Source organism: Lissotriton helveticus, chromosome 8 (genome assembly GCF_964261635.1).
Source record: "Lissotriton helveticus chromosome 8, aLisHel1.1, whole genome shotgun sequence".
NCBI classification, from domain to species: Eukaryota; Metazoa; Chordata; class Amphibia; order Caudata; family Salamandridae; genus Lissotriton; species Lissotriton helveticus.
The window spans coordinates 302790919-302805041 of NC_136069.1; the positions used below are offsets into that span (position 1 = coordinate 302790919).

Sequence of the window (14123 nt, forward strand, 5' to 3'; positions counted from 1 at the left end):
TGTTTTCCTACAGAACCTTTCTAGGAGTTGTAGTCAGGGTGTGCTAGGCCCTTTGCTCTACAACAGCTAAGTTCAGGAGAACTAAAGTATACTAAGACTTGTTTTATATGTACCTATAGGTACCTACGTGATCTTTCAAATGATATCTCAAGATTACAAGTGGTAAAACAACAGCAAGCTCTAATCCCAACCGCTGCACACCAATGTGAGAAGTTGGCCTGGTATATGATGTTCACTATTCTAGTGATCACCTTGCACCAGTCCAAACAACCCTTATGGTGATGGTTGTAAGTCAACTTTATAGACCAGCTATCCTAGTGGTAGCGTGGACTGAACAGTCTTAGGCTAAAAGACTCTAGAGGGCGTGTAAAGCCAGCTGTTTTACCATATGTAACCCCTTGAATATCAAATGAAAGGACACCACACAGGATATATATAAAATATATATGTATTTATTTCTAACACACTCCTCTAAACTCTATATGAGGTCAGAGGCCAAAGCACATAACAAGACACTTAGTTATTATACGTTAAGTTGCACAATTTACGGTTAGACCCTGGGGCGAAGCAAACCATATATTAAGAAAGTGGTATAAGTACCACGTTACAAGACAAGGAAAGGCCTAGGGCCTAGGGAATCGCTGGGGCTACACTGTCTTAACAATAGTTTAGAAGTAGGAGGCCCACAGGCGGCGCGTGCAGTGTCTTTACACACGCGGGATTCAATGCAAAGTCAATGGGAACTTAGAAGTTAGATTTAGAAGGATTTAGGACACTTCCGGTTTAGCTAGGAGGAAACAACTAGAGACTTAGACACTTGGATAGTCAATACCCTTGGGAGCACCGAAGTACTCGCGTTACCTCACCCACAGACGTCGGGTGCATAGGTGTGAAGATGTGTCGGGTTTCATCGTTGGATCCTATGGAGACCTGGAGAAAGATGCTGCAGGCGACCAGCAGTAAGATGTCCGGGTGGATCCAAGGGTGGATCGAGGATGAGGAGAACCTGAAAGCAGAGGGGACAGAGTCTGGGTCACTAGCCAGTGACCGGGTGGAACTAGGGAGGAACCAGACTACGCCGAGAAGCAATCAGGTGCTGTCTTGAAGCTTGCCTTGGCAGCCACGTGGACCAGGAGGCATCGACGACGACCAGGTGCTGGAGACGGACTGTTCCACGAAGGATCTCGCAGATGGAGGGGTCGACTTCCGGATTGGAGTCAACAAGCCTTAATACAACAAAGGCTTCTGGTGCAGACCAGCAAGGTCTGAGGTGCTTCACCTTTGCAGGAAAGCAAGGGCCAGTCTGGACAACCAGACCAGCGATGTGTTTCAAAAGGATTGTCGTCACAGATGCTACTAGCCAACGGGCCAGCAACCGGACAATGCGTCAAGCAGAACAAAAGCAGAAGGGCCCCACGCAGAATTCGTGGAGTGTGGGGGCTGATCTTCGTCACAGATGGAGCTCGGGATCGGGGTTTCTCAATCCCCAGTGCACAGCTTCGAGTGTACCTCAGGAGCTGAGCAGGTAGCAAGTAAGTTGCAGGCTTTCCAAGATGTCCAGTCCCACGTGTCTTGTCGCCTCCACGGATCCCAGCTATGCTGCAGTCGTGAAGAGAGGGTCAGAGAGGTCTGGAAGTCTGGGTCTTGTCAGGCTCGGTGCTCGGGTTCCGGCGGGTACGTCGACAAAGCAAGACGTTGATTTGCTGGACGGTGCCTGGTTGCCCAGGGTGGTCACTCCTTGGCCACAAGGGAGAGTCTTCAGCTTCAGCAGAATGTCGAAGGTCCAGAGTTTCGTGTCACGTTTCAATTCAGGATTAATCTAAAGTCTCAGGACTACGCTCCTACCTTTATACAACTAAAATGGGCTGGATTACTTTCTAGGTCCCTCCTATGGGTGGGACCAGGAAGGGGGTGGTTACACCCCCTTTCCTTTGTCCAGTTTCACTCCAGAGCTGGGGCTGGAGTGCCCCAGCAACCGGTTTGAACCAGGGTGTGCATGGAGCACCTAGGGTGCTCCAGGCAGTGTCTCATTCTATTCAGCCCTCCCTGTCCCAATACACAAAGTCGTGTCTGGGGTGGTGCTCGCACCTCTCCAGGCAGGAAACCTATTGTCCAAACCTCCGTGACTGGAAGGACTCCCAGCAGCAGGAGGTCAGACTTGTGTCGGTGGCAGCAGCGTCCATTTTGTGACGCTGGGGCTCTGGTTAACTTTAACCGGGATAGTCAGCAACAACATGTCTTCTCCCTCTAGAAGGTTGGAATTCTACCTCCATTACCAGAATTGGCAAGGGTTGTAGTATTCCAAAGCGTATGACACCTTACATGACATGTTTTGCTAAAGCCAAACCAAAGTTAGCATTTAACCGCGAGGTTCATAATGCACTTAAGAGTATATGGTATGGCAATATCATAGAACAGCTATAAGGACATGGTTCCGAAAGCTGCAGACAGGCTCAGCTCATGCTAGAGCACCATCTCACACATAACCAAGCACTCTGCCTCCAGGATTGTTAAGGCCTGCCATAGGAGTGACTTATAGGTTACTATGTGTCTATATATAAGTAGGTATAGGAATACCATACCTAAGCAAGGGGTGATTACACGACCTTGCCCCAGCTGAGTGATCAGCCAGTTGTGTCTATTTGAGTGGCCGCCATAATTGTGGCAGGGTATGCTCAGACGTGAGTCCCTTGCTCACTTTGCCACTGGATTTAAGCAAGCCGGGCTGAAGACGGCTGGAATGCCAGAAACCGGTCCTCGAAAGCTTGTTTCCGGTCCAGGGAAGACATGGCTTGGCAGTTCGGGCTGGACTGTTCCCATGAGGCACAGGGTCAGACTGATTTGCATATAGCCATGTCTGAACTGGGGTGGCAGAGTGGGCTAAAGAACGGTGATGGATTCAACCCAGATCTTTTGACTGGGTGTGAGTGTTTGATTGATTCAGATGCTCCGTCCATCACCACCCCCTTTTGTACCGCTTTTAGCTGCCATAAGTGTGGCAGGGTATGCTCAGACGTGAGTCCCTTGCTCACTTTGCCACTGAATTCAAGCAAGCCGGGCTGAAGACGGCTGGAATGCCAGAAACCGGTCCTCGGAAGCTTGTTTCCGGTCCAGGGAAGACATGGCTTGGCAGTTCGGGCTGGACTGTTCCCATGAGGCACGGGGTCAGACTGATTTGCATATAGCAATGTCTGAACTGGGGTGGCAGAGTGGAATAAAGAACAGTGATGGATTCAACCCAGATCTTTTGACTGGGTGTGAGTGTTTGATTGATTCAGATGCTCCGTCCATCACCACCCCCTTTTGTACCGTGTTTGAGTGGCCAGCCAGGGGTGGCATAATACATGCTGCAGCCCCTGGTAGGCCTTGGTTACACCTATGCCCTGAGTACCTAGGATACACTTCTACAGGGGCTGACAAGGTGAACCAATTCCCAATTGTGTATGTACCTAGAGTACATGGTGTACATTTAGAGAGAGTGCATCTGGGCTGTGGGTCTAATTAGCAGGCCCACAGCCACATCTAAGTCGAAATCCAGCAAAGCAAAAAGTGGGGGTGACCATAGGAAGCAGACCCTACTCTCCTACACTCTCTGCCATTTCCGCCTTCTTAAAGCTTCCTGATCAGCCCTCTTAGTTCAAGTCCCCGGTTGTAAATAGGTTCTTGAAGGGCATCACCTTGCCCACCTTCTTTCCGCCTCCGCATCCCTCGTTAGAGGAAGAGAGGCTCCATTGTCTGGACCCAAATTGTGCGCTCTCATACTCTCTGTATCGCACACGCCAGTACCGGGTGGATGACCAACTCTTTGTTGGTTACGTGGGCGCTAAGAAAGGTCGGGCGGTGCACAAACGAACCATTTCTCGATGGGTCGTCTTGTGCATCAAGGCTTGTTTTCTCTGGCTAAAAAGGAGCCTCCTGTACGGCTGCGTGCCCATTCCACTCGGGCCACGGTGGCTACTACTGCCCTGGGTCGGGGAGTCCCCTTGCAGGACATCTGTCAGGCAGCTACGTGGGCCTCGCTGCACACATTTGCTAGGCACTACAGCCTGGACAGCCAAGTCTGGAGAGATGGCTTTTTCGGCCTTTCCGTTCTCCAGGACTTTCTGGTGTGATTATTGGTTTGCAGACCCACCACCGGGGTTGGTATTGCTGGGGTATCTATTCTAAGGTAAGGAATCTAATACTAACCTGTTTCTTTCAGATGCACAAGTTACTTACCTTCGGTAACGATATATCTGTAAGAAACAGTAGTTAGTATTAGATTCCTTACAGCCCCACTCATCCTCGCCGTACTGCGAACCGATATCTAGGGTTAAGGTCATCCCTTCTCAGGACCCTAGTTTCATGGCATCAGTGTTGGTTTTTATCATGGCTCTGCATTTCTGGTTCAGAAAAACTGTGTATAAGAACTGACGTCAGCACGTGAGGGCGGTGTCTAAATACTCCGGCGACGTCATCCCTGTGCAGACGACGGACACGGAGCCGCTAACGACGCGCAGGGGTACTGCTATATAAAAGTTTCCGGATCCAGACTGACGCCTCGGGATATTCTAAGGTAAGGAATCTAATACTAACTACTGTTTCTTACAGATATATCGTTACCGTTGGTAAGTAACTTGTGCTTCTCGCCCTATGTGCGCTGGGTATGCCCAGATGTAGGTCTTGGCCTCACTGTGCCACTGGATTCAAGCTAACGGTGAGACCGCAGCCCTCATCCTGCTGGACCTCTCCTCCGCCTTCGACAATGTCTGCCACCGCACTCTACGCGCACGCCTCCATGAAGCAGGAATCCGAGACAAGGCCCTGGAATGGACCACCCCCTTCCTGTTTGGCAGAACCCAGAGGGTCCGCCTCCCCCTGTTCCGATCCGAAGCATCTGATATCATCTGCAGCGTACCCCAGGGATCATCCGTCAGCCCGACACTGTTCAACATCTACACGGCGTGCTCGCATGCAGCACGACCTCAACATAATCTCCTATGCCGACGACACTCAACTGATCCTCTCCCTCACCAAGGACACCCTCACCGCCAAATCCAACCTCCATGAAGGAATTAAGGCCGTCACCGATTGGATGAAGAGCAGCTGACTAAAGCTGAACACGGACAAATCCTCAGCTCCAACCCTTCAGCCTGGGACAACTCCTTGTGGCCCACGACACTGGGGGCAGCCCCGACACCCACCGACCACGCACGCAACCTGGGAGTCATCCTAGACTCAACGCTCACCATGGCCAAGCAAGTCAACGCAGTCTCCTGCTCCTGCTTCAACATCCTCCGCAAGATCTACAAGTGGATCCTGACAGATACTAGAAGAACAGTAACTCGGGCCCTCGTCAGTAGCAGACTCGACTATGGAAACGCCCTCCACGCGGGAATCCCAGCCAAGCTTATCATTCTACTGCAATGCATTCAAAACGACTCGGCACGCCTGATCCTCGACGTGCCACGCCACAGCCACGCTTCACCCACCACCTGAGAAACCTGCACTGGCTCCCCGTCAACAGGAGAATCTCCTTTAAACTCCTCATCTACGCACCCAAGGCACTCCACAAGACCGGCCCAGCCTACCTCAACAGACAGCTCTTCTTCTACGTCCCCAAACGCCAGCTCCGCTCCGCCAACCTCTCCCTCGCCACCGTTCCCCACATCCGAAGAACGACGTCAGGCGACCGATCCTTCTCCCACCTCGCTGCCAAGACCTGGAACACTCTTCCACTCAGCCTATGACAGACCCAAGACCTGCTGACCTTCAGGAGGCTACTCAAGACCTGGCTGTGCGACCAGTAGTGGCACCCCCCCCCCCTTCTCTTCTTTTTTCGTTCCCCAGCACCTTGAGACCCTCGTGGGTAAGTAGTGTGCTCTACAAATTCCGTGATTGATTGAAGCTATCCTATCTGATGAAGGAAGAAACCCCGAAACTGGTCCTAGACTGCTTGTTTCCGGTCCATGGAGGACCTGGCTTGGCGGTTCGGGCTGGACTGTTCCCATGAGGCACAGGTTCAAGACTGATTTGCTTATGGCCAGGTCTACACTAGGGTGGCATGGTGAGCAAAAGAATGATGGATTTAACCCAGATCTCTTGACTGAGGTGAATGTTTTGATTTGTTCTGCATTCCGTTCATCAATTGTGTGTCTTTTGCTTTCTCGCCATAAGTGTGCTGGATATGCCGTGACGTAGGTCCTGGGCTCACTGTGCCACTAGATTCAAGCTATCCTTATTTGCTTGTTCTCATCAATCCCAATCATTCTGATGTGGTTCCCTCCTGAGCAAACTTTCTGATCTTCGACCTTTGCTTTGAAGCTGTGAAATTTGTGACTTCAAATTACAGACCGCTCCTGAGGTGGAGGTCTCTGTGTCCTCAAGGTCAGAAATTTGTTATTTCACTTGTCGAATTCTACTCGTCTGCTTAATGTTACACACCTTGCATGTCAGTACATCTGATTATGCACCTGTTCGTTCAAAGATCAGCTGTGTTAACAAAGCCTTTATGCAGAAATATACAGCATTATCCCGCATACTTTCATCCTGCATACCATTACTCTGCATTTTTCACAACGAAAATGCAATTGCTCCGCAATACCATTACCCTGCAAACTTTCACCACTCATATGACCACGTATGCCTTTACAATTTAAATGCATGCGTGGTGAAGTCATAAATTGTGTAAAAGTGCTTTACCTTTATATTTCCTCATATATATATCTATATATAGATATATATATCTATCTCTCTCTCTCTCTCTATATATATATATATATATATATCAAAAACCCTAAACCCACCCTGAACCCCAAAAATACCCCAAAACCTAAACCCACCGTGACCCCTAAAATTACCCCTGCACCTCAAAACCTAAACACACCCTGAACCTCAAAAATACCCTTACACCCTAAATCCTTAAACGCACCCTGAACCTTAAAAATGCCCCCTACACCCCTAAACCTTAACACAACCTGAACCCCTGAAAGTACCCTAGGAACCCAAAAGCTAAACTCACCCTGAACACCAAAAATACCCCTGCACCCAGAACCTTAAAGGCACCCTGGACCCTAAAAATTCCCCCCAAAACCCTAACCCACTCTGACCCCTAAAAATTACCCCTGCACCCCAAAACCTTACACATCCTGAATTCCAAAAATACCCGTGCACTTCAAAACCTAAACGCACCCTGAATCTCTAAAATACCCCTGCACCCCAAAACCTTAACCTCACCCTGAACCCTAAAAATTCCCCCTGCACCCCAAAACCGTAACGCACCCTAAACCCCAAAAATACCCCTGCACCCCAAAACCTTAAACACATCCTGAGCCCTACTAATACCCCCACACCCCAAACCCTATCCCACCCTGACCCCTAAAAATACCCCAACACCTAAACACACCATTTACCCTAAAATTACCCCTACACCCCAAAACCCTAATTCACCCTGACCCCTAAAAATACCCCAGGACCCCAAAACCTAAACGCACCCTGAACTCTAAAATTACCACCTACACCCCAACACCCTAACCCACCCTGACCCCTAAAATTACCCCACCACCCTAAAACCTAAACACACCCTGAACCCTAAAAATGCCCAAGGACCCCAAAACCCTTAAAACACCCTGAACCCTGAAAATACCCCCTACCCCCGAAAACCCTAACCCACCCTTACCCCTAAATATACCCCAGTACCCTAAAACCTAAACGCACCCTAAATCCTAAAATTACCACTCACACCCTAAAACCCTATCCCACCCTGACCCCTAAAATTACCCCAGCACCCCAAAACCTAAACGCACCTTGAACCCCTTAAATACCTCAGTACCCCAAAACCTAAACCCACCCTAAACCCTCAAAATACCCCAGCAGCTCAAAACCCAAACATACACATAACCCTTAAATTACCCCCAAACCCCCATAACATATACCCCTACACTCCAACCCCAAACCCTATACTTACCTTATACTTACATTTTAACAACATATGCTTTTACCATTCATGCATTTACAACGAATTTCGTTGTAAAAGCATGCATGCTAAAAGCATATAAAATGTAATGCTATGCATTGTAATGGCATTGCGGAGTAATGGTATTTACGTTATCATGGTATGCGGGGTGATGGTATGCGGGATAAAAGTTTTGTGGTAATGGTTGTTTACCTTTATACAGCATTATCATGTTGTGGTGTTTAACCATTGCCATTTTTAACCTTTTGTTTGGTCTCCCGTAACAGGCACTCCCTGCTCCTTCTTGCACCGAATGGAAAGCTTGGTTTGTTGTTTACTCGCGATTCTAATGATGAATGGTAGCATCCCGTAAAGCACAAATTAATGAGTCCAAGTAAAGAATACAGCAGAATTATGCATGTTCCCCAAAGGTGGTTAATTGACCAGCAGGACCCAAGAGTCACAATCCAGTATTATCCTGGTTACACTCCAACTCTCTTGACAGTGGTGCAGCAAAGTAGCAGTTAATATTGTCCAGTTCACTAGATTACATTCACTTGTTGCTGACTGCCCCTTTAATAAGTCCACCACAGGTCTACCTTATGCTGTGTCCCTATGATCAGAGTCTCTGCCCATCCATTTGATTGTCACACTTCCAGGAGACAAGTGCAGCACTAGCTGCTGAGCTGACCTCACCACCTGTCCGTGCACAATTACAGTTGTGAGCAGTAGAGCACTCTCCTTGGAGAAACAACTGGTAAGGCAGTTGCCCCTCTGAGTACCCTGCCATATTTCGTCTCGCATGCTAACAGTATTGACGCAAGTAGCCCGGGTTCACCATCAAGCAGTGGCAGCGCTCGGTCCAGCCTAGATTCAACAACCTGACTGCTCTGCTTAAAGTCATCAGGCAGTTGTTACCTTTCACAGCTTCTCTCTCACAGTTCAAGCCTGACGGTTGGGGCGAAATCCTTGCAACACTGATTATTCTCTATGTCGAATATGTAGTGGCCTTACTGCTTGGGACCTACATACCTAGCCAAGCCCTCCAAATAGCCAACTTAATGTTCAGTATTGAAGTCTCAGATTAATGATTGTTAAATATTTACAGACTTGTAATGAGTAATCCTTTTTCTGTGTGATTTCCCTGGAATTAAAGCCACGTTTCTCAGTCCAGGCATTGCAGGTCTGTCACATTACCAGACTGAATGGCTATGCTGAGGGAACCACTGATTTCCACGTATAGTGTTGCTTGGATTAGAAATCCTTAGGCGTTTGTCAATACAGGAACAGTTTGTTTAAATAATCGTTATGTCTGGGAGAATAGTTAGAGGCATGAGGTCAGGTTATAAACGTTTTTGGCGTGCCATATATGGTAAGCAATGTTGGTTGCTGCCTATGGAGTGATAAATTAATGGTCAAATAGTTACTACAGGTGGGTCTCAACCTCGCGTCGACACTGTGTAGCCAGTGGATAACGTTTCCAGATAACCAGCATAGGAAGCATGTGACCACCACATATGCCATGTCCTGATATGCTTATAGTTCCTAACTCATGTGGCATCTGACTTTACTGGCATTTTAGGAGCGCGTGTACCCCCTCAGGCCATGTTTTTGTTATTGGGGCAATACCCATAGCATTGTAATCTTGTTATGCCTATCTGTGGGATTGATCAAGAGTTTCCTGCCTGAGTGTTTGCCTGCCAGCTACGCACCCTCTCACTGTGACCCATAAATCAGTCATCCAGGGCCTAGGTCTTAGTTCCTGCTTGGCTACATATTCATGAGTCAAGGTAGATGTGGAGTTCACAACGGGTGATTCTATTATTAAGAATGAGATTTTATTTTGTCGATTATCTCATTGATTTCCATAATAATAATAGCACCATTGAAACTCTAAAGCATCCCCAACAGCTATGTAGTTATTGGTGAGTACTCTGCAGGAAAGTAAAATTCTAGCAGGCTGAGGACCAGATGCACAACAGTTTTTTGCGGTTGCAAACAGGAAATCGGCCCATTTGCGACCGCAAAATAGGTCTGCCCTACTTACAAAACGTATTTTGCAAATTGGTAACCTATTACCGACCCACAAAATAGGGTTTGCGACTCACTATTAGGGAGGGGCGTGCCAAAGGCATCCCTTCCTAATAGCAACTCGCACCTCAAAGTAAGATTGTTTTGCTGGCCGCAAAACACTTGCAGTTTACCCCCCATTTCAAATGGGTGTAAGCCACTCGCAGACGGGAAGGGGTCCCCAGGCAACCCCTTCCCCTTTGTGACTGACAGTAAAAATATTTTTTAAGAGCAGGCAGTGGTCCCACGGATCACTGCCTACTCTTAAAAAAAAAAATGAAACGGAAACGTTTAATTTTTCTTTTTTGAATGCATCCTGTTTTCCCTTTAAGGAAAACGGGCTGCATTTAAAAAAGAAAACTGCTTTATTTAAAAAACAGAAACAGACATGGTGGTCTGCTGACCCCAGCATGCCACCCTCCTTGGGAGTGGTAGCCATTCCCAATGGGGTCGCTAATTGCACCTTCCTCATGAATATGAATGAGGCAGGCAATTTGTGACCGCATTGGGAATCACTAACTGTGTCTGAGACATTGTTGTAAATTCCAGTTTGCGAGTTGCAAATTGCGAGTCGGAAAATGACGCAATTTACGACTCGCAAATTGGAAGGGTCGTACATCTGGCCCTAAGCCACAAAGCTCTCATTAGATCTATTATCTTGGCTTCTTGCACACTGGTGCCCCCTTCGTATCAATGTTACTCTCTGGATAAAACCCCTGTTCGTTACAATGTAGTCTTCTTATAAATTTCAGATGACCCGCATTGGTGGTGCCGTTGAAATTGATTCTAGTCTCTTTGGAAAAACATCCGCAGGTGGCTTTGGCATGGGACAGGTGAGTGATGGTTTACTACTTTTGTAGACACTCAGAGGCAAGGAATGATCTAATTGTTGTTTTAAAATGTATAGCCATCAAATGTCGTTTTCCTGTACCAGCCAATCATCTCATTCATCATGCTAATTCTTCTGTTTGTTGTAACCTTATTCTCTGAGAAAACATCAGGTATTCTTCTGAATTTCGCTGCCAGGTTTTATCCAGAGAGATATAGGGCCCGATGTAGGTAATCCCAGAGTACAGATTCTTAAATACCGAATCGATTCGGTATTTAACAACTGGCAATCGGGATGTAGGTAATATTACCGAATTAATTACCAAATCGGTATGATTCGGTAATTAATGAATCGGTATTTACCGATTCTGTAATTGCCATTGACTCCTGTGGGCCTTGAGGCCCATAAGAATCAATGTCAATTACAGAATCGGTAAATACCGATTCTGTAAATTTACCGAATTTACAAGGGGGACATGTTGTCACTTTGACACCCTGTTGCACCCCTCAATTGTGCATGGGTGCACATGTTGCAGACGGGCATGTATGTCTGCAACATGGCCGTGTTTAAAAAGCAAAAGAAATGCTTTTTAAAGGGTTTTCTTAATTTACCACCAACTTCTAGTTGGTGGTAAATTAAGAATTCTAAAACCCCTCTAGCACTGATTACAGTGCTACCTACTTGTCAAAATACAGATTCGGTAATTATACCGATTCGGTAAATTTACCGAATCTGTATTTTAACATGCCCCTACATCTCATTTTCCAAATACCGGTCGGTAACGGCCGAAATTACCGAATTCCGGCCGTTACCGACCGGTATTTGGCTACCTACATCTGGCCCATAGTCTGAAAAAAATGGATTCTACACTATCAACCCTAAGGAGGGCGGTGGTGTGAAGTCCTTCCTCGGACACCCACCACTCCATTGAGCAACCTTTATGTCAACAGAGCCAACACAGGCTTTTTAGCCAGAAAGCTTACGGTATGCTCATCTCCAAGTGAGGCAGGCATGTTGAGGGTTTGACGGGCAGGGCACTCAGTTGCTTTTGGGATGGAGTCCCCTCTCCACAAAAATCTAAATAAGGACCTTTGTCACTTTTGTTGAGTTGATTTGACTCCCATGTAGAACAATGCCTCAAGATCCTTGATATTCGTGGATCCCCACCGAAACAAGAAAGACAGTCACCCACGCACTGGTCACAAGCCGACTAGATTACGGAAATACCCTTTACGCCGGAACCACAGCCAAACTACAGAAAAAACTCCATTGCATCCAAAACGCCTCAGCCAGACTCATACTCGACATCCCCCGCCAAGCTCACATTTCCGGTCACCTGAAAGACCTCCACTGGCTCCCCGTCAACAAGAGAATAACGTTCCGCCTTCTCACCCACGCACACAAAGCCCTCTACGACCTAGGACCCGAATGCCTCAACACGCGCCTGTCCTTTTACACCCCCACCCGCCAACTACGATCGTCCAATCAAGCCCTTGCCGCAATTCCGCGCATCCATAGATCCACCATGGGGGGAAGATCCTTCTCCTACTTAGTGGCCAAAACCTGGAATTCTCTCCCCACCCACCTCCGCCTTACACAGAACCACCTCTCCTTCAGAAAACAACTAAAAACCTGGATATTCGATAAGTAAAGTACCACCCTCCCTCAAGTGCCTTGAGACCCTCTGGGTGATTAGTGCGCTATACAAATATTGAACTTGAACTTGAACTTTATTCGAATACAAATTATGTGTCTTGAAATGTTCTGTGATTTACATAGCTCAAGCCATAGACAGACCTTTGCAAACGCAAAACAAATGTGATACATTTTCTCAGTAAGTTCAGCAAATCATTTAAAATCTGTAGTTAAAGTTTGATCCCTCCCTGCTGTGTCTGAATTCTCCTGCATCCAGAATACAACTTCCTAGAGTACACGTGTGTATACCTAACTTTTACAGCACTGATTCATTCAGAGACCTTTGAGAAAGCAAATCAAAAAATTAGCTTTCCACTTACTTGAAGCCTTTCTTTTAAAGGGCAGTTATGAGTATTGAGGGCCACTCCGCCTCTGGGTGCACAATGTGCCAACTTTTAAGTATGTTCCTCTCTTTCTTCATGTGGACAGTCTTTTCCTTGCAAGCTTATTACCAGTGATTGATACACTTTCTTTTGATTTCTTCCAAGCAATAAACTAAACTGCATTTGTGAAATTCTTACCAAATAATTAAGAAATCTTATATTTTTTAATTAAAGTTACCAGGTACACCAAAGGCAATGATTTTTAGGAAAATAAGATGGTTTGATGGATGTACGAGTCGTGACTAGTACAGGAACGTGGGTGATGGGTGGGATTGGCCTTAGGGTGAGAGGAGGAAATTGAGGCCTGGAAAAAGGAGTGTTGATGGCAAACATGATAAAAAAGGTATGTGGTTATAATTTCATGGTAGTGGGTCGAGGTAATGAATTTGTTTGTTTTCGCATTGATGCAAAGAAAAGCAGTAAACAGTTTCTGAGACGCCATGTCCTCCATACTTTCACTCTGATGATGAACGGAGGCTGGGCCTGAGGACAGATATGTCTTTCTGTAACTGCCACTGCAACTCCCCTACTGCGCCCTCTCCTGGTGGGGTTTTGAAGCCATTAGGTGATGGATGGAGATGCATGTCCCTCCTGGGCAACTTTCTGCAGATCTGTGATCCCAGTGGTAGGGTTTTGTTATGATTTTAAGAGGGCGCCACCCATTAGAATTGCTGCTGAAAACCTTCCCTTCAGTACAGAGGCTGACTCCTAAACTGTACACTGTAACTTACCAATGAGCTAAGCTATGAAGCCCAGAGTGGAACCTTAATTCCAGCGATGTAACCTGTGCTATCCTGTTAGAACAGGAATAGAAGTAGAATAGAAACAGCATTGAAGAGAGCCTTGGAGATATGTTGAGGGTTTAATGTTCTTGGTTGACGCTCAGCCAAGGACAAGCCATGTGCTCCAGTAAGTTATTTCAGGTCCATGTATTTTACCTCTTTCAGGTGAGAGGCAACTTACTCTGATGGCACACTCTCTGGGAGTTAGATGGATGGCCAAGAGCATTGATATGACCTGATGACTTATACAGACTCAAGGCCTCTTGCTTGTGTGAGGCTGCTGCATGAGTCAATGAATCGACTACAAGATTCCCTAGAGAGTTTCCATGCCTGCATGCAGGAAATGGCGGCATGGTTAAAGGGGAACTCGCTCCAATTCAACAGTGGAAAATCAGCGATCATGCAGTGCAAAGTAGGGAGAATTGCCAGAA

The 14123-nt window shown here is 47.0% G+C and overlaps 1 protein-coding gene across 4 annotated transcripts in view; it reads left to right on the top strand.

The window, feature by feature from the left end:
- PARP4 (poly(ADP-ribose) polymerase family member 4) overlaps positions 1 to 14123 on the top strand; it is a 2216130-nt gene that overhangs the window by 1668561 nt on the left and 533446 nt on the right. For 3 of the 4 annotated variants that reach the window (XM_078657066.1, XM_078657067.1, XM_078657069.1), the window contains one exon: positions 10756 to 10836. The exons of the other annotated variant lie outside the window; for it this stretch is intronic. In XM_078657066.1, the coding sequence (XP_078513192.1) occupies positions 10756 to 10836 (81 nt within the window). The remainder of the gene's footprint in view (positions 1 to 10755; positions 10837 to 14123) is intronic. 4 annotated transcript variants of the gene reach the window in all.